Source organism: Passer domesticus, chromosome 6, assembly GCF_036417665.1.
Source record: "Passer domesticus isolate bPasDom1 chromosome 6, bPasDom1.hap1, whole genome shotgun sequence".
Classification (NCBI taxonomy): Eukaryota; Metazoa; Chordata; class Aves; order Passeriformes; family Passeridae; genus Passer; species Passer domesticus.
In genome coordinates, this window is record NC_087479.1 from 56940438 (window position 1) to 56962269 (window position 21832).

Here is a 21832-nt window from a genome sequence, read left to right on the forward strand (position 1 = left end):
TGGGGATAAAAAAGCGGATGTTGTGAGAAGAAAGAAGCAGAAAAGGGGTGTCAACCCAAGTAAAATGTCAGCATTATATTCACTTAAAGGATCTACCAGTTAGATTAAGAAAAAGATGCCTGCTTGCCTCGTGGACAAAGCAGAGCTACGAGTCAAACAATGTGTGACAAGATAAGAAGTGAATATAAACAAGGTTTACAAGCACAGTAAACAGCTTTTGCTTGACTCACATATGAATCTGCAGAGTCCTTTGTCTCCTCACATGGTCCCACTGCAGGTGGAATGAATGGGGTCTTGGGCAGGCTGGATGTCTTCCACCCTTGGAAACACTAAATCTCCCTTTAGGACTTCTACCTGAGGTTCCTTGGAAGACAGGGCAGTTAATCTGAGCAGAGTGCAGCTGGTGTACTTCTGATGTTAATCATGTTAACAGGTCTGCCCAAGAATGACACAGATTAAAGCTTATAGTCTTGGTAGGAAGTAGCCTGATGGAGGCAAAAGTCTTGCTACTTCCTGGGTTTAGTTTTTTTGTTTTGTTTCACGTTTATTAGATTTTTTTACTCTTACAGAAGCATAGAAAAACTTATTTTCCCTAACAAGCATCAGACTCTAGTGCAGAGTTGTCTGAATTTTAATGCAATTAAAAAATACCGGCTCCTTTGCTTTGGAAAAGTTGCTGCTGCTTCAGCTGTGTTTTAAGTTCTATGGAGCTAAAACCCCTCATTTATTTATTTATTTATTTTTAACAGAAAATAATTTCACTGAAGAATCCAAACATCCCTGTGGTGTATATTTGTTATTTGTGTCTACACGTGTCTGTGTATGTACATGTACACATAGCTGGCACCCAGAGAGAATGTTTGCATGCACTGAGAGCTTTGCTGTTTTTTTGGAAGCCTGCTTCCTCTTTGCATTCCCTTGAGGTGGATTTTAAAGCCCTTAAACCCCCAACAGGGTTTGTTATGTTGCTGAGGAGTGATCAGTTTGATCAGAAGTTCAAGACTGTGTTGGGAGGAAGCCTTCATTTCACATCATTGTTTAGGTCTGGCTCCCTGTCTGCCCCTGGCAGACAGTGTTCGAGCAGATAAGATAAGAAGTGGCAGTGATAGCCATGCTGCAGGGTTACTGGAAGGGCAGAAACAGCCTGGCCAGGGGACTTGAGAGGTCTGATCCTTGCTTATAATGGGTGATTGAGATGTTCTTCTCATGGGGCTGGCAGTTAATGTGGCATTCCTGTCGCTGTGTCCCTCAGGAAAAATGAGGTGGTTGGAGGAAAACAAAGAAAAAGCAGAGTCTGTGAAATTGGGCAGAGCATCATTTGGTTTTTTTGTGTATAGCATGGTCACTTGGTGCTTTTACTGCTTAGGGAACTATATGAGACCATGTGAGAATACAGTTTAGGCCAAGGAAGATACAGAAAGAATGAAGAAACAGAAAGGCCTGGATGGTCAGGACTGAGATGCTGTGACTGGGAGGTGTGAAGAAGGTTGTGAAATACAGCCCCTTAGAACAATTAGGAAACTGCAGCCAGGCCTCTTGTTAGCTCAATATATTAAAGATATTTTTATTTACTTTTTTCTTCCTTCATTTCTTTTGTTTGCCTTTAATTTGCCTGCTCAGGAGGCTGTTTCCCACCCACGCCTGACACCATCTCTAACAGAAGGAGTCATCTGCAAGTTGAACATGCAGAGCAAGAATCAAACTGTGTCTGCAGGTAGAGAAAACTCTCATTAGACCAAGGAGCTCCTAATTTTTGCCTTAAGAGGAAAAAACACCACCCCACTTAACACGTGGGAGAAAGGCTGTTGTTGGTGCAGCGTGCTGTGCCCTGCTGCTCCTTTGCTTCATTTGTGCTCAGGCTCAGTGGGATTGGGAGGAGGTTTGACTGAGCACATGCCTGGTGTTGGGAGGATGTGAGCTCCAGGTGTAGATTCTGGTTAGTGGGAGAGGAGGAAGGAATAGTGGCCTTTCCCAGACCTGTGAATGGAATGGGTGTTAAAGGCACCCCCCTTGATAGGCTTCCTGATGTATTATGTCCCCTGAGTCAGAGCGTGCTCAGACACTCATAAAAGAGAGAATCACACACTGAGGATGATCAGGGAAAATCCAGGGCACAACAGGTCCTCGTGGTTAACACTTTGGTCTGTTTTGCTTAGCAGTGTGAAAAATGACAGCATGCTTTATGAGTTCAGCAGCACTTGCCATACTTGCTCCTAGCTGTAAAAGTGGCTGTGCATTGTCTCAGCCTCAGAGTGCAGCTCTGACATCTCTTACACTGGTGGCAGGCCACCAGTAAAGTCCCAGGGCTGAATTCCCTTTGTCCCACACTCCCTCCCCACGTTCCCATCGGGCTTGGACTGGAATTCCATTTTTGCCATCAGGCTGGGAACTGAAAAAGTGAGTGGCACGTGCCACGAGCCAGAGACCTTGTTAAATGGCTGTGAGGTTAGATTCCCTCCAGACAGCTGCTTGCCTGAGCTGAGCAGAACAAGGCAAGCCCCTGCTCACCGATGGCTCGGTGCACACACCTGGCAGGCTGCCTCCAGCTGAGGTGTGGTTCAAAGGCAAGTCTGTAATTCAGGGTTTTCTCCGGGCCTGCTTACTTAGCAAAGGTCAAGGGCAGGGCAATTGACTGGATCATGTTTGCTGGGGGGAGTGCCAAGCGTGGCTTATAAGGACAGGTATGGTGACACAGTGATCTGAGTGAAGAGATTTTGCTGTTTTGCAGAAAACATGCACCTGTGCTTGTTAAACTGAGTTGTATTTGGTGCTCTCTGGGTGACACTGTAGAGGGTATGCAGCTATCAAGCCATAGTAACAGCAAAGTATTGCTTTGGTGAGAAAGGGTCTTTGGGGAGATGGTGATGTTTCAGACAAGAAAATGTCATTTGTGTGGGCGAGATGAGCACACCTCTTTGGAGCTGCATGGGATTCTCTTCATCACTTGAAGGTGATTGTTATTTAAAAAATCTGTCATGTTATTTGACAAGGAGAGGAATAGATGTGGCTCTTGTTACTGTAGGCAACAACAGTGGGGAAAAGCAAGTGCTAGAGATGGGTTCTGAGGCAAAAGGAGTCACTAGTGGAAAGCCTCTGAGCATGTCACCTTTCATTTTCTACAGCAACATGCAGGCAAAGCCCTTTTTGAGGAAAGATGTAGAGCAGTTGATGTTCCAGGAGGTAGATAGACCAGAGCATTTTAATTCTAGAAAGACAAGGTTTTGGCTTTAGGAGTACAGCTTGTCTCAAGTCTTCACAATCTGCAGAAGATGAAGGAGCTCAGGATTTTATAGGCTGGAATAAACCAGTAGAGTAGAACTAGATGGAATAATGAATTGCAGAAGGGATTTCTGGAACAGACTGGTGTATCTTGCCAGTTTTACCCTTAAGGGCTGTATTCATTATGAAACAGTCCCTAAGCCTGTTCTTGGTTGCCAAAACGTTGTGAGGGAGGAAGGAGGAGAAAGGTTGCAGGAAATTAGTCATTTCAGTCAAAGAGCTGAGACTCTCAACTGCTAATTTTGTCTAATGTAGGTGACTGTAACAGTATTGATGTGAACAGAGTGGTTTCACCCAGCTCACATTCCTGTCCTATTATGGTCACTGTGAACTTTGACTTTATTGACTGCAGCATGCACCAGCACAGTGCTGTGCAACTGGGAATTTCACTGGCACTGCCACAATGCAGAAATGTAAAGAAAAATAACAGCCCAGTGGATCCAGATGTAAAGAAAGAAATTGTTAAGACAGCTCTTCCCAGGCTTTAAGTTCCACGTTTTTTCAAGTGATTTTTTTCCTCTTTTTGTCTCCTTAAGCAACTTAGTGAATTAGTCTGTTTCCTTAAAAACTACCCCAATAGTTGTATCTTTTACAGAATGTTCAGTAATGATTTTTTGCTACAAGCTCATAGAAACATCCTTTTTCTTTTTTCCTTTGAACTTCCCTGTAGCCTTGCAGAGCTGTGGAATTCTGTTGTAGTCTGTCCCTGGAAGATACCTTTTCCTGCTCCTTAATGGATAAAATCAAAATAATTAGGATTTCATTTACATGCTGAGAAATGTAACTCTGGATGGGTAGGTGGGTGCAATTTTGCACGTATTCTTAGTCAAAGCAAAAGTGGTTTTGATTGTTAAACTGAAAGCATCACACCCAAATAAGTATAGCTGAGTGCCCTGCTGTTCCATCTATTTGTGTATTTTGCTTTTGTCAGTTTCAGTTTTATTGCTGATTTTCAAGAAGCTGAAGCTTTTCTAAGGTTTCTATTATTAGACTACCTATTAAAAACATGTAATTTTCTTCTCCTTTTAAGTACTAAGAGGAGTATGAGGCTGGAAATCAACACTGTGTATCCATATAGGGGAACTGATTCAAGACAGTTCCTACAGAAAAAGGCTGTTCTGCAGCTGTTACTCGAAAATTCCTCTTGGTGTGGACAGCGATATTCTCTAGGAAAAGTGCTTCAGCTAAATCAGAAAACAGGCCTGTGCCTAATAAATGGATTCCCCAGGGAGCCATATAGGGAAAGCAATGGCACTCTTAATTCACACAGCCTGCCTGACTTCAGAGTAACTGCCTGTTTTCAAGCTTTGAGAAACCAGAAGATAAATAAAAACTGGAAAAGACTCTTGTATAAAAAATAGGTGTGTAGTTTTGGGGGGTTTTTTAAAAGTGGTGTTTGTTTTGTTGGGGAAGATACTGGTTTGGGATTTTTTTGTTAGTTTTGTTGATGTTTGGGGTTTTTTACCTCATGTCATGTGGGTTCTGAGGTATCTTTAGCTCATTTATGACAAATGTGGTGGAATTAATCTCTGTGAGTGTCTGTATGTAGCACAGACTGTGTGAGCTTCAAGGCTGCACAATTCAGTTTATGCCTCCCAGCACCCACCATCACAGAATGCATTTCACCCACCTTGGTTATTCCCATCTAAATGGGAAATGATGGTTTCCATTTGTTCTGCTGCAGATAGGATGTTTTGTGATTTCTGCATGTCTAATTGCACTGGCTGAAGTAATGAAATTCCCTCTTTTGTTTTGGAGCATAATCAGTGAGATTGCATTTGCATTGCTTATAAAATGAATCACGTAAGTGAAATTGCCTTGCCCACATCTCATTTTGTATCGTAAAATGTTATGTGGTGCAGCTTGTTTTCCTCCTTCCCGGGGCTTCTCCTTGTCACGTTCTTTCTCTAAATCTCAAACTGCAACTATTTGCCTTTGGTACTTGACACAGAAATTACTTTCCGCAGTGTGCTCCTACATCTGTCATGCCAGCTAAATTCCTGGTAGTGCTCAGCACAAGGGTTGGGAAGCAGCAGAGTTTTCAAAGCCTTCAAGGCCAACACTGAATTCAATACTCTGTTGCATATTCAGCATTATTCATTTGGTCTGTACAATTAGCAGCAACCTCTGAGTCATTGGTGCAATGCCTTCCTACCCTTCACAGATGGAAGCTGGATATTGAGAGGTTGCAGCTTGTTTGGCTTTGGAATTTTCTTGTAGGAAACACTGAAATCAAAATGATTCTGTTGTTCTTCCCCCTTTTCTCCTGCCTTTGTTGCTGGCACAGAGGCAAAAGTAAATGTGTTTTTAAATTGAGTTTTCTAAAAGTATCCCTGAGGTAAATTTCTATCTTGACTATAATTCATTCTTGGATTTATTTGATTTTTGGGGATACATCTTTGGAAATGAACGGTTTAATGCAATAAGAATAATTGCTTACTGCAGAAGCCAGTAACAGTTCTGATAAATATGAATGTCCTAGATACTCCCACTGAGGACTTTGAAGTCATTAATTTTTATTATAGAAGTATAAGCAAAACACAAATGTTCTGAGATAACCTGTAGCACTGTGGTTGCCCACAAACACTCTGCCTATTAACTACATTATTGATAAAACCTCCTGATCCTGTATGCAGCACTGCTTTTCATAACATTGTATAAACGTGATGTGTGTCAAATAAATGCCACAGTCAAGTTAAAGTGATGGCACAACTGAAACAGTCAGTGCTGGTTTTTATCCATGAGATGTTTTGTATTTTCTATGAGAAGATGGTGGTCCTGATTTCAGCAGCCTCTGTCATATATAAATACTCATGGAAAACCAATGAGAGCACCAAATAATAAGAGAGATTCGAAAACAAAAATTAAAAAGGGGGAGAAAGCAAATCAGAATGAATTGTGCATTTCCAAGGAGTATCTCCAGCTGGAGTTACCTTCGTGCAGCTTTCTGCTAGGTGAAGACATGAGATTTTTTTTTCCTGTCCCTCAGCTTTATTTACCAAGCTTTTTCTCACTTGAGCTAATGTTTGTATCTTGAAATATTGTGGAATGTGTACTGTTTGACCTGAGGTTTCCTTGTCATAAGTTATTTAATACTGGAGAGAGAGAGAGAAAAGGTGGGGAGAGCTGTCTGGTGGAATCTTTTTAGCTGGGGATGTATTTGGCCCAGTGTTTTACAAATAAAAACTGTGGTCCAGCCCACTGCAGCCCCCTCCAATCCTCCCACCAAGGAATTGCAGTTTTGTTGGTTGAATCCAGTTCTGCCTGGGACTAGATTTCATGTTAGATGTGTCAGGAGATGCTGCTAGCTGCAATGAAGACAATTGCACTGCAAAGATAAAGGATAGAAAGATTCAAGGGCTCAATTCTCTCCAGCAGAATTTTAAGCCCAAAGTTGCCTCTTACCTTTCTGTGTCTCCAGCAAAGTTCCTGTGAAAGGTTGAGGCTTATCTTCAGAGCAGAAATTGGTTTTTGGCAGTTAGGTGGGGTTTTTTTCTGTTTTTGTTTTGTTTCATTGGGTTTTGTTTTGGTTTTTTTTTTTTCCTTTGTTTTTTTTTTTTTTTTTGTTTTGTTTTTTGTTTTTTGTTTCCTCCTCTGCAACAAAGAAAATTTTATGAGATAAGTATATATTTTTCTATACACCCTGGGACTGATTCAGATCTCTCACTAGTCTACATCTAGACTTCAAGTTAAGCTTAAGACAACTGGTGTCGAAATTTTTTGCAGTGCAATTTCTAGGAGTACACAAATATTAGGCCAGCTGTGTGACTACAGGGCATGAAAGCTTACCTAATTCCAGTTAACCATTTCAATGTGGTACTGAGCTTTTTGTTACCCTGGATGCTGGGTAGAGGATCTGTGTTTTGGTGTTGGTAGAAGGCAGTCCATAATCTCCTCTCTACTCCTATTAGACACTAGGGCTTCACTTTAGAGGAAGAGCTAAATGGTGTCTGAAATATTATCATCTTCCCTGGAGAAATCACCTTAAACTTTCGGAGGCAGACAAATGAAAAGAAACCTTTGGCAAGGGCTGCAATGGCTCATATACATGGGACTGAGTGGTGGAGGGCCTTTTGAGACAGCAGGGCTGTTCTGCAGGGCTTTATTTAGTAGGAACACAGTGTTAAATGCTGTAAAAAGTGTTTTGATGGGAAGCATTTTATGGCTAACACCTCGGAGAAGCTTGTGGGTCAAGTGCAGGAGACAAAACACATCCTAACAGAAACAGGTTTTTGGACTGGTTTGTGGATGCTGGGAGCTGGTCAGGGAAGAAAGTCAGGTAAACCTTCCCAGACATTGCTCTGGGAAATTTTGAGAAAGCTCAGAGAAAGATTAAAACAATCCTACACCTAGTGTTTTGAACTTACTGTAAAGTGTTTACAAAAAGAGTGTTATTCCTAATTAACTAGTAAAGTGTATTAATTAGAATTAAAACAATCCTACACCTAGTGTTTTGAACTTATTGTTAATTGTAAAGTGTTTACAAAAAGAGTTATTCCTAATTAACCAAGAGTATTAATTAAAGACCAATCAAGTCCACCTTTTTCATAAATTCCTATTTAAAAAATGTGTAGTTTCTAATGAACTCAACATTTTTGTCTTCTGAAACCTCAGAATCTTTATGTCACTCTATTCACCCATCCTCAATAGGACAGCCACACTGGTCCACATGCACAAATTCACATTGCAGGTAGTAACACATGATGTCTGCCAATTTACTTCTTTACAATAGTATGTCATGTTTAAAATAGTATGTCATGTTTAAAATAGTATGTCATGTTTTAAAATAGTCTGTCATGTTTAAAATAGTCTGTCGTGCTGACAGGACATCTCTTTTTGAGTTCTGTGTCCCAGTCTGTTTGTTTCTCCTAACATCAGTGAAAATCCCACTGGCGTGCTGGTGGCATTCTGTGCCTTTAGTAACTCAGACGTGCTGTTTGATGGGATCCTGTGCCTTTAGTAACTCACAAGGGGTGTTTGCCCAGCAGGAGTTGCCTCTTCTTTGAGCAGGGCTTTTGTGCCTCTGTCCCATCACCCCTGTGGAAGCCACTCCAGGAGGGAGAGCAGCAGAGAGGCCTGTGATTAGCAGTGTGTTCAGGAGAGGATGGAATTGCATCCCATCCCTTGGAGAGGGTGTTACCTGCAGGTCAGGAAGCAAAATGACTGAGCAGGCTGAGGGCAGAGGTTCTGGCTTGCACTGTGTCCTTAACTTGTGATTTAAAGAAGAACACTTGTGTTTCTGGAGCTGCAATTTCAAGTAGCCACTGTGCCTTAGACCAAATATGTGCTGGGGGGAAAAGAATCAGAACCAGCCTCAAGTGGTTCTTTGCAAACACTCTGGGCTTAATCCTGTGGGTATCAAAACACTGAGTATTTGTTTCTGAAACATGAAGTAAGGTTTTAGATTTAACAGCAAATTCCAAAGAGAATGAGTTCTCAAGGTTTTATGCACCTTCAGGTCCACTCGCCCAGTTCCCCTATTACATAAGAGTTATTGTCTCTTTGGAGAATGTATCATCTCCAAGGAAATAAAGTGAATTATGCAGACTAGCTCTGTACATTTGATGACATTCCAGATATGATTCTTAATATGTATGGGCATCAGCAATGGAATACATGCTGCAGTACATGCTTCCACAGTTCTGTTTTGGCAGAACTTTGTGACTTTGGTCTCTCTGATCAGAATTGCCCTAATTTCTGAGGAGGATGGCATGTCAAGTTAGAACAATGTAATCTGTCCTGGAGATCTGCTTCTGCTTGTTTTGGGGTGATTTTTTTTCCACTGCATTTTGGAAAAACTGTTTTACTGTTGAAACAAGGGCTAAAGCCTTCTCTGTGGTTTCCATCCTAGAAGTAAATCCAGCACATTTTATGATCCCTGCAGTTGAAATGAAATGATTGGAGGGGTACCACACGTTAATTTAGCCTTGCTAAATGCATCAAAATGTGCATTTTTCCAGCCTCATTGTCCTTAAATTGAAATTGGACCTAAACTTGGGGTGCCAGGTTGTACTTTCTGAGTGTATTTCATGAGTTGGTGTTTGGATAGGTTATAGTAGGGAAATAAAAATCTTGCAGTGTTGAGAGCTTATTGACTTACACTCCTAGTAGGTGCAGTTTTGCCAGCAAATAAGTTCTGTCAGGGTGGAAAAAAGACATTATTTATAGCAGTCTCCCAAAAACAGCAGCCAAAGAATAGGGGAGAAATGCTTCTTAATAAATTTTAATTGAAACCATACCAGCATAACAATGGTTAACTATTTTATTTAAAGGAAACTTCTGTCTGGGCCTTAGAGTGATGCTGATACTGGTATTGAAACTTTTTTTTTTCAATTCTATTTTACTTCTCTAACCTTTGGGAAGCCACTGATATCTAAATTTTAGAAGGTATTTTTTTGACTTAAAATAAATTTTTTTCTGCAGAGGGATGATTAGTAGGATTTTCAAAAATGCTCAAGCAATTCTGTTTCTGAATTCCCATTATTATCAAAGGCAGAGGTCAGGTACTTCAGAATAGGCCAGATGACTATTTGCCCCTCAAAGAACACCATGGCAAATCTGGATTTTAGCTCTTTCTGCTCTTATTACTGACCAGATTCTGCTTTTAACCGAGTTTGGAGTCTTTAATTAGTTAAGGTTTAAGTCGGGCTGAGAAGATATATGATTATAAATTCCTTGTAAAGGAGAGTTTTCTTAAATTTGCCCAGATGATGACAGTGGGTAATATAGGTCTTTTCTGTTTAATCTCATAAATCTCACTGGAAGTAAAACAGCTCCAGAACCTGTAATAAAAAGATCCATCATTTCCCTGCAGCTATAATTGTTGGAAGCGTTAGCAGTAAGCTGCTGAGCGCTGCATTGAACTCTCCTGTGGCTTTGGAAATGTAATTTATTTTTTTCCCCCCACGTTGCACCAAGACACAATTAATGCCATTTCTGTAATAAATATCAGAGCTCTGTTTTACAGCTCTTCAGAAGCCTCTGAGGCTTTGGTGGGTGACACATGTACGTGGAGGTTTCCAGAAGAGGTGGGGCTTTCCACCAGCTCTGGGGGAGTCTGTTCTTGGGTATGTGTGCTTGCACAAATCAAACCTACCAGGGAGAGTGTGGAAAGGTATTTGCATCCCTTTGTTTTCAGTCAGACGAGAAACCAGATGTTGGCTTGGTGTTTGAGCACGCTGGAAGACAGAGTCAAGTTAACAAAAGCATTAATATGTATGATTTAAACAATTAATGGCTGACAGTGGCTAACTAAAGCAATGCTATATTTGGGCATTAATTTTGTGTATTGAGAGGAAATTAGTGTTTGGCTTTGTGTCTTCAGCATGTGTTGTATCACAAGCAGCTATGGGCATGTAAATGTTTTTCTGACAGGGAACTTAAATGATGTTTGTGTTCACGTTTTGAAGGTTTGGAAATTAGGATATTAAATTTTTGTTTCAAAATGTAGACACATTTACAGTTTGATAGAGTCCTTCTAGTCTGTGGCCTTAAAAACTCAGTTGAGAATTGTGAAGTTGGCCTAATAGCGTTGAGGTTTGGTTTGTTTGTTTTAAATAAGAACAATCACACATCTGTTACTTTCATCCCATTTCTTGGATGCTGCTGGGCATGCAGGTGCATTTCATGCTCTTTTCCTTCAGCTGAGAGACTTAGTGATAAATTTTAACAGAAATTAATTAAGCCACAAATTTCATGTGATTGCCTTATTCCAGGGCTTGGGGCTGGCTCTAAGAGCAGTAAGAAATATCACAACATAACAAAGCTGTGGATACAGAAACAAATACATTTGCACAGCAGTTTTCACACAGAAACTCATTCTTTTCTCCTGAATTTTCCATGCCAGAGGGAGCATGTGTAGAGACAGAGGTATGAATTCCAAGAAACAAAAACATGAAGATATAGAAAATATATTGCTTTTATTTTCCCATTTAAAAAAAATTGTCTTGCATTGCCTTAGCTGAGGAGAGGGAACTGACAGCACTAAGAAACAAGCTTTTAAAAGTGGTTTTTTTTCCCCAGGAAATATTTGTATTTTAATTTGAAAAACACGCCAAGCTAATTGGCTCTTTGAAGAAGTATTTTGTTTGCAAATTTTGAAAATTGGAATAGCAAGAAAAGAATGAAATTACATGAGAGGAAGCTAAACTGTAAATAAATACAATGATGACTATTCACAGGAGGTATGAGTAGGATGCTTTTTAAAAGCTAGTTATATAGATCTCTTTTAACTATCTAGTTACTAGAGAGGGTGTCTGCAAGTGACTCCCAAAACAGAGTAAGTGCAACAACACTCAAGGATGGGATGTGCCACACAGACTTGAAGCCCGTGCTTAAATGGATGCATAATGAATACTTATTTAGATGTCACAAAGAATAAACCCACAAATTCAGTCACACATATGCCCAGTGGAGTAATTACTGAGATGAAAAGCCAGCATCTGATGTGACACAGGCTGGGAAGGATGTGAGCCCGTGTGCCATGGGACTGTTCATGCATCTGGAGAGCCTGGGGACAGGAAAATTACCTGCTTTTTCTGCTCACCTCAGGCAGAGGCAGCTTGCAGAGTGGTGGGCTGAAAGCAGGAATGATGCTGATTTGGGTTGTGGGGAGAGGGGCTGCAGGAGGGGTTTTCAGCATCTGTTCATGGTTTGTCCATTGTGGGTGCTGCGTTCATCTGAGTGATTTACTCCATGGTGGGAACTGGAAACTTTCCTGCCTTAATGCTGAAGATTTTTAGTCCATCCTCCAGGATGAATTGGTTTCTTGGGAATCCCTCTCTGAGAGGGGATTTGGAGTCTGAATGTCTCAAAGCCTGAGAGAGCAGGGCAGTGAACAGTCTGTGGGGTTGGGCTCTCCAGCCACAGGCATTCCCAGGCTAATCCACCCCTGTTAGATTAAGTTTTCTTGTAACTCAGAAATAAAGTAAATAAAAAACATTTTGAAACCTTTTATTTTATTTTCAATCTCACGTAAAAAATGACAAATGTTATAATTTACACTATTGCTATTAATCAAATAGTATACTATTACTATTAATCAAAAACTACTTCTTAATTACAATACATTAAAAGTGTTTCTTAACTTATTGATTTTAATCACACTATACTATAAATGTTTTAAAGCTAATCATCTAAAATGAGCCCTCATAAGTCTTATTACAATACATCTTTGAAAGTTCTATTTCTCTAAAATATCTAGTCTTATTTACGAAACCACCCTTTAAAACTTATTTCTAGTTGTATTTCTCTCTCAACAATCTCTTATTCCATAGTATTTCTAAATCAACATTTTTCACCTCAAAGTTTGTATACAAATACATACTGTCTAAATTTTCTATTAAACTTCAAAAATTCTCTACAAATTAATTCCCCAGACACCCCAAGACCCTTATTTTCAGCATTTGAGCTCACCCATGCAGAATTCTCCTTTATAATCCAAACTGACTCCTTTCAGGAAGGTGGTGCTTGTGTGTTTTTCCTGAGGTTTTTTTGCAGCTGTGGCTGTAGGAGGGCTGCACTGCCCTGCCTGTCTCAGAGCTTTCCAGCCCTGCTGATTTATAAGACATCCTTATGAGTAACTGGTGTAGGCTTGGGCTGAAATGCACAGTTAACGTGTCTCTTCTGTGGCAAGACATCCTAAATCAAATCCTTTGCCCCTGTGGTGTTGTTGCATTAGGGATGGTTGAATCAAGTGACACAGATTTTTATGTTGTTAGAAGGTAAATGTGAAGTTTGTTATACATCACATTCTTTTTATAGACAGCTCTGATTGGTCCTCAATTAACACTGCTCACATTTTTGGCTAATTAGGAGTGACACTCTTCTTGGACACATCTTACAAATAAACAAGTAAGTGCAACAACACACATGGGTTGATGTGGCACACAGACTTGAAGCCTGTGCTTAAATGGATGCATAATGAATACTTATTCAGATGTCATAAAAAAACAAACCCAGAAACTGAGTCACAGATGTACCCAGTGTAGTACAGGCTGGTAGGAACAACACTCTTCCTGTGCACATGTACTGTACACATACAGTGTACTTACAGTGGCTGATTAGGAACAACACTCTTTTTGTGCACATCTTACAAGTTTAAAAACACCAGCTGCAAAGATTAAGGATTATTTTAATTCTTTCTCTGAGCTTTCTCAAAACTCCCCAGAACAATGCCTGGGGAAGTTGATCTGACTTTCTCTCTGGCCAGACTGTCAGCATCCGCACCCCTGCACGTGTGAGAGGCCCAAGAATCTCCTCTTGTGTGAATTCCTGAATTCAGCTCCCACTCCCTTGCTGGTCAAACCCCCTGGTATGGTGTGTGGTGCTCATTCTTGCTTATTTCATCTCTCACTTTGAAGGCCAGGGTGGGGTTTGCTGTCAGCCCCGGGATGGAGCAGTGCCTGGGCTGCTGTGTGCACAGCTGGCAGGGCAAGGGGCAGCACTCACCCCCTGACCTGCACTCATCCACCTTTGGAGGAGCTGTGCGTTTGGGGAAGGGGCTGCTGAATGCCGCCTGAGCCAAATCAGAGCCTGGATAATGCTGTCCTTTCAGGCAGTGTGGGAGGAAATGCATCTTTTGTAGGAGCCCCCAAATTTTGTAAATCTGAGGTTTGTACCTGGGGGACTCTTTAAATGAGAGCCACTGGTGGTAAGGGCAGTTTAGTGAAGTATTTATCTGATAAACAAGGTTCTTGTAGAAGTGTATGAAGGTTACATTGTCCCTTCTGATTCCTGGGCCCTTGTCATAAATGCATTAAATGTGACAGATCTTACATTAGTGTCGTGATCTCACAAAGCAGTCATTGCTCAACTGCCTGATGGGATTTCATTCTGGGTCTTACAGAAGCTTTTTAAAATCCAGCCACGTGCCTGATTTTCTAAGGTGCAACATATCTTAGTTGTTTTCTATGTCCTGATTACTGTATTAATCCTTATATATAAACATTTAAATTATTCTGAAATATCTTTTACTGCATCTTTTTGTGAGCATGCTGTTCCAAATGCAGTAATCAAATAATCTGTGAAGTGTTTCAGTCTGCCATGTCAAGAAAAGTGATAAGAACCAAAGTGTTGGTGGTGATGGAGAGTGTCAGAGTTAGCTGGATGCACTGTGTTTGCAGCAAAGGTAAAGAACAAGTTGAATTTCTTAGGTACGTGCTCTGATTCAGCAGAATGGTGGTGGACATAAATAATTATGATTAATTACAATTATTGTTATGACTAATTATGATTATTAGGACCTAAATAATTTTTTTTTTTAAATTATTTTATCTGCTTGAACTGCAGGAAGGGTCAGCTGCAGAACTGCCACAGAGGTTTTAGCAACGCCAGTGTGCAGCCCCCAGCTGCTGGTTTGTGAGTAGATCAGAAAGAAGGGTGAAAGTGGAAAAGGAAGGAAGTAGATCAGGAGGAAGGGTGGTGCTCACAGCCCAGGGTGTCACCAGAGCTGTGAGAGGGCCTTCAGAGTCCAATCCTCTGGGGATGCAGTGGGAAAGGAGCTCTCATATTGCTGATTGCCAGGCTGCAGCTGTGGGTGGAAGGAAAATGTGAGCCTTTAGGACTGGCAGTAACACCACTTTTATTGAGTTTTATTGAAGGACTGTTCTGAGTATGATAAATGGATGGACTGAACACAATCACCTGCAGTATCTCGCTTGGAAATGATTATTAGGAAAGCACTACTGAAGGAGAGAAGGAAGCTAAGACGCAGAAAAAAGGTTACTTGGCAACATCATGGTGTTTGTAAAGAAGAGAAAGAAGGGTCAGGGACTTAATGAATTTTGATTGTAGAATTTTCTGTAAGTCATGGCATGAATTGAAAAATCCCAAACCAGGTTTCAGTGTCATACACTAATGCAGAACAGGGTTTGTTTGGAAGTTGCAGAGAAGAGCAAAGCCTGGCTGCTGTGTACAAACAAAATTGGGCTCCCCAGGGCAGGCAGTGCTGGTTTAGCTCAAGCAGAGATGTTCTGAACAGTTTCTGTGCTGATGATGAAAGCTGGTGTTCATTTCTTGTGCTGTCTGGAGTAAACAGGCTGGGGAGTAGGGAAATGTTGATTTGGGGACCCACATATTTTGGAAGAAAGGCACCATGTAGGAAAGCACAGATTGCAGTTCTGCCCAGCTTGCCAGTGCAATTTCAATGGGTAAATTAATTTTTCTCTGGAGTAATAACTTTGTTGATTTCAGACCCTTGCTGAGAAAAAAAAAAAGAAAATCCATTGATTGTTGGATTTTTCTCCCGGATTTCTGCATTGGTAATCAGTTTCATGGCTTAGGTAATTGTACCTGGTGCTTTGGGTGGAACAGGAGGTACAATACCAAACCCCAGGAAGGGTCATCCACCACATTCTCTGCTCTCCAGTCCAGCTGGCACTAGAATCTGTTTTTAAAGTAAGCATCATCTTGGAGAGCCTGACTTTTGCAAATTAATTCAGTGGCCCGTGTCAATGAGGTATGGTGCTTTGATGGTAAATACAGCTTGATTGGAAAGACCTAATTATGGCACCTAGGGAAAGTCAGTCTAACAAATATCTCACCCCTTCTGCTGCCCCCACTAATATTTTAGCTGTGAATAGTCTAAGAAATAGAATAAATAATTGATATATTATATATATAGTATGTATTATATATATATATATTGTATATATCAATGTAATATACTATATATAATAGCTAACAAATATAATTAATACAATATAATTTAAAATTCTAACAAAATTAAATTCTAACTCAGTAAGATCGTGTTAGTAAGTGCATTCACAGGGGCAGTTTTGCACTGGGGACCAGGACATATCCATATGGAGTCTGATTTCTGGAGCCACTGTTTGAATAAAACTCCCTGGGGCAGGGAACTGATTTGCACCCTGCAGGCTGCTCCTGGTCTTTCTCACCTGCGCATGGAGCTGAAGTTCAAGGCACTGGCAGAGGCTTTCACACACTTCAGTGTACAGTAAAAACTAAATGCTAATCTACCTTACAGTTCACTAAATAAAAGCAATACTTCAAAAGTCAGGATTTTCTCAAGGTCTGTGCTTTATTTTCTGTTACTGACCATACATCTCATCATAGCTGTGGGGATTCAGGACAAACAGATTCACAGTGATGTCTACTGGTGTTTGTTTTCAGTGGAGAGCACAACTAATAAGACCTGTTTAACTTTATTTTTACTTTGAGGCACCGATTTTTGAATGCCTGTTGTGCCAGTTTGTCCAAATAAGTCTTAGAACAGCGTAATTTTTGGATGCTTTAAAGTAGCTGGAGCTTGGTTTCACTAGCCTGATAATTTGAGATGTAAGTGGACTGTTACTCTGACGTAACTCCTAAATACCTCAACATTTCCAGCTGAAGCTAAGCTCTAACCATGATCAAAGTGGCACATCAATGGAATGAGCTGAAGTTTTGTGGAATTGGGATGGGATTTTCTGTGGCACTAATCCAGATGCTGTGCTATTCAATTGTTGAGCAAATCAAATTATGGTAACTCTGCAGAGAAATAATTGCAATTCCAAAGTAGGCAATGGGTTGCCTCTTGTATTTAAGTTATTCTGTTACAAATTAGAGCTTCTAACCACTAATGCATAAAGCATTTCGATTACCTATTATTTTTCCTCTATTGTGCTTAAAAAAAAATCACTAAAAACCAAATGACCAGACTTCCTTGATGTGTCACATGTAGTTGATAAGATCAAATTACCAAATACAGCTTGCAAATAATCAATTGAACTAAATTTTTAGCATTGTTGGCTATAGAAAAAAAAAGTTTTATACATGATTGCTTAGTGTGCTAGCACATCAGTTGCTGACTTTACAGATTCTGGGATGATGAGCTCAGGATTTTGTATGAGTTTAGGAAGCTGTCACTAGACTTTGTTCTGCAGTTTCCAGCCTCCATCAAAGCACTCCTGAATGCACATTATTGTGTGTAAACAAATGCTCTGTGCTGAGAACCTGTGCCCTTGAACAAAATCAGCTGCTGAGCTCAGGTGAGAGCCCGTTCCTGGCCCACCTGTGAGCCCTGTTATCCCATGGCCCCGTGCCTGTCCACATGTAAGGCACAGCACATGAAACACTTGAATTCAAAGCCTCCTAAATCCATTTTTCCCCACGTCTAAACACACTGTAGTACCGCAGAGTGGTTGTATCTTGTGTGTATTTAATCTTCCTCTCCTCACCAGGTAAGTTTTTAGCAGCGCTGTGGTTCCTCCTGGGTTTTTGGCAGAGCATGGCGTGTGTCCGTGGATGCGTGGCTGCTGTCCTGGAGGGAGATGTGTGCTGATACTGTGGTACTGCAGCTGATGCCTGCAATAATGCACGGTTTGAACCTTGAGGGTTTGCACCTTGTGACTGTGACGGGATCTTTGTGTCTGCTCCAGGGTGGACCCCATCCCCTATGACACTCCAAAGCCAGCGGGCCACACGCGCTTCGTCTGCGTCTCAGACACGCACTCCAGAACAGATGGCATCCAGATGCCCTACGGGGACATCCTGCTCCACACGGGCGACTTCACCGAGCTGGGACTGCCCTCCGAGGTTAAGAAGTTTAATGACTGGTTAGGTAAGGAATTACTGCCTTTCGGTGACCCCAATTAACCTCTCCTGTCCCAGTGTCACTCACTGCCTGCTAATTGAATTAGGGCGCTGGAGAATCTCCCCCCGCCCTCGCTCCGCTTGTCCTCGTGTCACGTGCTGCTGCTGGCCTCACTTGTTAATAACCATAATAATAATAATAATTCTGTTAATTAAGACAAATTCAGAGACTTGGCTGCATTCCTGCATTACCCTGGGGAAAAGATTCATTGCACAACAAGAGCTGTGCAGCCCCCTGGGAGTGCTGAGGAGGTGGTGGCACCTCATGCAAAGGATGCAGTGTCCCCTTAGCTGGTGCTGGGGGGATTTGTGTGCACTGCAGAAACTGCTGCTCGCTGTGGTTGGGGTTTGCTGGAAGTTACAGTGTATTGGAAATGATCCAAGTCCTTCTTCTCAGGTGGCAGAATCAATAATGCTGTTTGGAAGAGAATTATTATAGTAATATAATAATATAATAACATACATCTATATTTAATTATATCTTAATATATAAAATATATAATATTTATATATATAATTTTTATATATTCATATTTATATATACAAATATATTTATATATTTTTATATATTTATATAGAAATAGATATAAATAATATCTATATATAATATAGAAATATAACAATACTCTATACATATAATGTTAACATATAATACTCTACATTCTATATTATCTGTTATAACCATACACTATAAGAGAATATTAATATGTAAATTATAACACACAATATATGTAATATAATAGATAAAATATATAATATATATAATATTTTGAGAATTTTTTGGGGGGTGATATTCACATGCTTGCCCCTTTGATTTGGAGTACTGGCATTTTATCTTTGAGCACGGGCAGTCACCATCTCTTTGGTAGAATACTGTCTCTAGGGAGAGAAAAAAAAGATTTTTCAATTTCTGTTTTTAGATTTCTACCTCTATTCCCAGAGATAAACATCATTTTAAAGATAGATAATGAAAACTTAACTTTAAACCACTCATCTTTAAAACAGTACCCCATAAGTTAATATAGCCCATAAATACAACTGTAAAAAAAGCTTACCAAAAATAGAAGAAATGTCACAATTACAAATTTCCCAAGTAGCTACTATTCATGAAAAGAAACACAAAAAAACTATTTTCTTATAGAGAAGTCTCCATAACATTAACAAAAAAGACTTATCTCCCTAAGTAAACTAAAGAAAGATTATTCTAAAAGTAGTAAACTAACTAAAATTTTAGGTTTTGTTTCTTTACATTATCAGTAAGAAAGGAAAGGCTATAGAAAAATGAGAAGTGTCCTAAAAGTTTTGTTCTAATTTTTATTACTTTTTCATTTCGTTACTATTAATGAATTTCTCTTTATGTCCTTTTAAAGTTCTAAGCCTGCTTTACCTTTCCCCTAGTCCTACCTCACACCAAGAAATAAGAGAGTACATCCCAGTGAATGCACTGGTGATGAGCCAGCACTAAACTCACCACACTCATTAGTACATTAACCAAAAAAAATCCCAAATTAACAAACCAGACCCACAACAAATGCCTTCCATATCCTGCTGTATTGACAGCAGTGCCCTGACAGCCTGTTGCTGGAATTGATTAAATTAAATTGATTAAATTAAATAGCAAAAACAGAGAACCAAAGGGAAGGAGGGGAACTGTTGCTGTAAATGCCACTGGCAGGCTGGTTGTGCACTGCCAGCTCACCTCTTGCTCTAGAAATACCCAGAGCTGAAGGTGACTTGAGCAGCTGATTTTCTAAAAAGCATCAGAATGGATTTACAGCTTTATGTAAAAGGTATTTCGAAGCATAGCTCTGTCAGGTTTTACTGCAGTCTCTCCTGCCTGCTGTGTGATGGCAGCATCTTTACACATTTTATCCTATGTGTATCTCACCTCTTTTATCATATGCAGCACCTCTACATAATTTTATTGCATTGGAGTTCCTTGGCTGAACCCTTCAAGAGATATGTAAGGGACACTTGGTTTTACAAAAGGAACGTTTTAAATAGAAGAACTTCTACATTGTCTGTCTTGTCATCCTTCTTCGCGTTTTCCTCATACTCTTCTTTTTACCTGACCTCCTGTGATTTCCAAAACCCTATTTGAATGGGTGTTTTTCCTTCTTTTTTTATTGCTGTGCACATATTCTAACCATACCACTGCAACTTAGCTGTATTGTTCTTAGTTCTAGAAAGTGGTACTAGATTTGATAGGCTCAAAACTATCCTTTTTCTGTGTGTAATTGCAGCTCCAGAGGAGGAATTGCCTCTTGGAGAGCACAGATCTCCCTTGAGTGCTTTGCTGAGAGCAGTCTCTGGCCACCTGAGTTCCTCTTTGGCCCCAGAGTGATTTCACAAATTTCACAAATGCTGTTTAGGTGCAGCCAGAGCCTGTGGCCAGTGCTTGGCATTTGAAAACACTCAGGGCTGCAGAAAGCCAGCCCAAATAATCTGCCAGGGTGGTTTCACCCTCCCAGAGGAATCCTGCAGTGCTGGCAGCCACTTGGCATTCCTTGCATCTAACAGGGGGTTCATGATGATGTTATTTTAGCACACAGGTCCTTGGCTTAACATTCCCCACAGAATTCCAACCCTTTGGATAGGTGTGTTCCAGCCTCAGTAATTTACCAGGGGGCTTTCTTAGCATATAAGCATAGTTCATGTAGAACACAGTGTAGTGTTGATCTGAAAAAGCAGATTTTGCAGGCAGTTTCACTGAAACTGGAAGCTCTGACTGCGTGAGGGCCTGCTGGCTTTGGCCTCAGGTTTTCATAGTTCAGATACAAAGAAAATATTTTTTTTACATGCTGAGAGTCCACTTGCATTTCTCATATATATACACACACACATATAAAAATGTATATACATACACACACTTATATTTGTGTATATACATATATATGTATATATACACATATATACACACAAATATATACATATACACACATATATATGTATATATGTATGTACACAGTCACATATATATAAGTATGTGTGTGTATATATATATATAAATATATATATGTGAATGACAATACCAGTTATTAGGTTCCTGGCACAGGGCAAGCCAGCAAATTGCTTCACCTGCAAATTGCTTCATTTTTGCTTCAAGAGTCAAAACACCAAGATCAGCCATGTCCTTTTGCCTCTCTTTTCAGACTCCTGTCTCCAAAATGTGTTAATTGTGCTTTACCATTTATTATGTTATTATTTACTGTGTGTATTGTGAAGATTTAATGCCTTCAGGGATATGAGGTGATGATGTCCTGTGGTTAAAAAAAATACATACCAGGAGCCAGCAGGATTCCTTTTCCTTCCTCAGTAGCACCTTTTTTCACCATAGTTGGTAGCAGCCTTGATCCAGAGCTGAACACTGCGAATCAAATGCAAGGTGGTCCTTACAGAAAAATGTTTTGCTGTCTTTTGTGGCTCTGATTTTCTCCACTGGCAGCTATGTTGTGAAGCTGCAGTGAAGACAAGGCATCTGGTCATTTATGTCATGAGGGAGAGAAGCCAGAACAAAGCTGGGTTTCATTCTGTAGCCTATCTTACCCACTCGGTGGTAAAAACCAGGTCTTGCCTCCATACTAAAACACAATTAACTGTCCATCATTTTTCCTGGCAGTGAAGCCAAGGGGAAGCTGAGAGATGATTATTCTGAGCTCCTGCCTTGCTTGTCCTTCACTGGGCGTTACATATCCCAGTTTTACAGGGCTGAGAGCACTGCTTAAAGCCCTGCCGGTTTACATTTTTAGAGTCTTGCATCCCTTTGCCACAATTTGGGTCTTTTACCTGGGAGAAACGTTCAGCATTTTGCCTGTCCATTTCACCAACCTTCATCCTTCTCCCTTGCCTCCATGGCCAAGCCATGGAGCCTGCCTTCCACACTCCCTTTCCCATTCTCCCAAGTTCTCAGCCCTTTCAGCAACTTCTGCTAGTTAAATGCTTTTTCCCTTTCGCTGTTACA

The 21832-nt window shown here is 40.4% G+C and overlaps 1 protein-coding gene across 5 annotated transcripts in view; it reads left to right on the plus strand.

Annotated features, from left to right (window-relative positions):
* MPPED2 (metallophosphoesterase domain containing 2) overlaps positions 1–21832 on the plus strand; it is a 113658-nt gene that overhangs the window by 21598 nt on the left and 70228 nt on the right. For 4 of the 5 annotated variants that reach the window (XM_064426028.1, XM_064426031.1, XM_064426030.1 and 1 more), the window contains exon 3: positions 17658–17839. In XM_064426028.1, coding sequence (XP_064282098.1) covers positions 17658–17839 — 182 coding nt within the window. Of the gene's footprint in view, positions 1–16458; positions 16576–17657; positions 17840–21832 lie in introns of all 5 variants that reach the window. The other variant, XM_064426032.1, reaches the window with a different exon arrangement.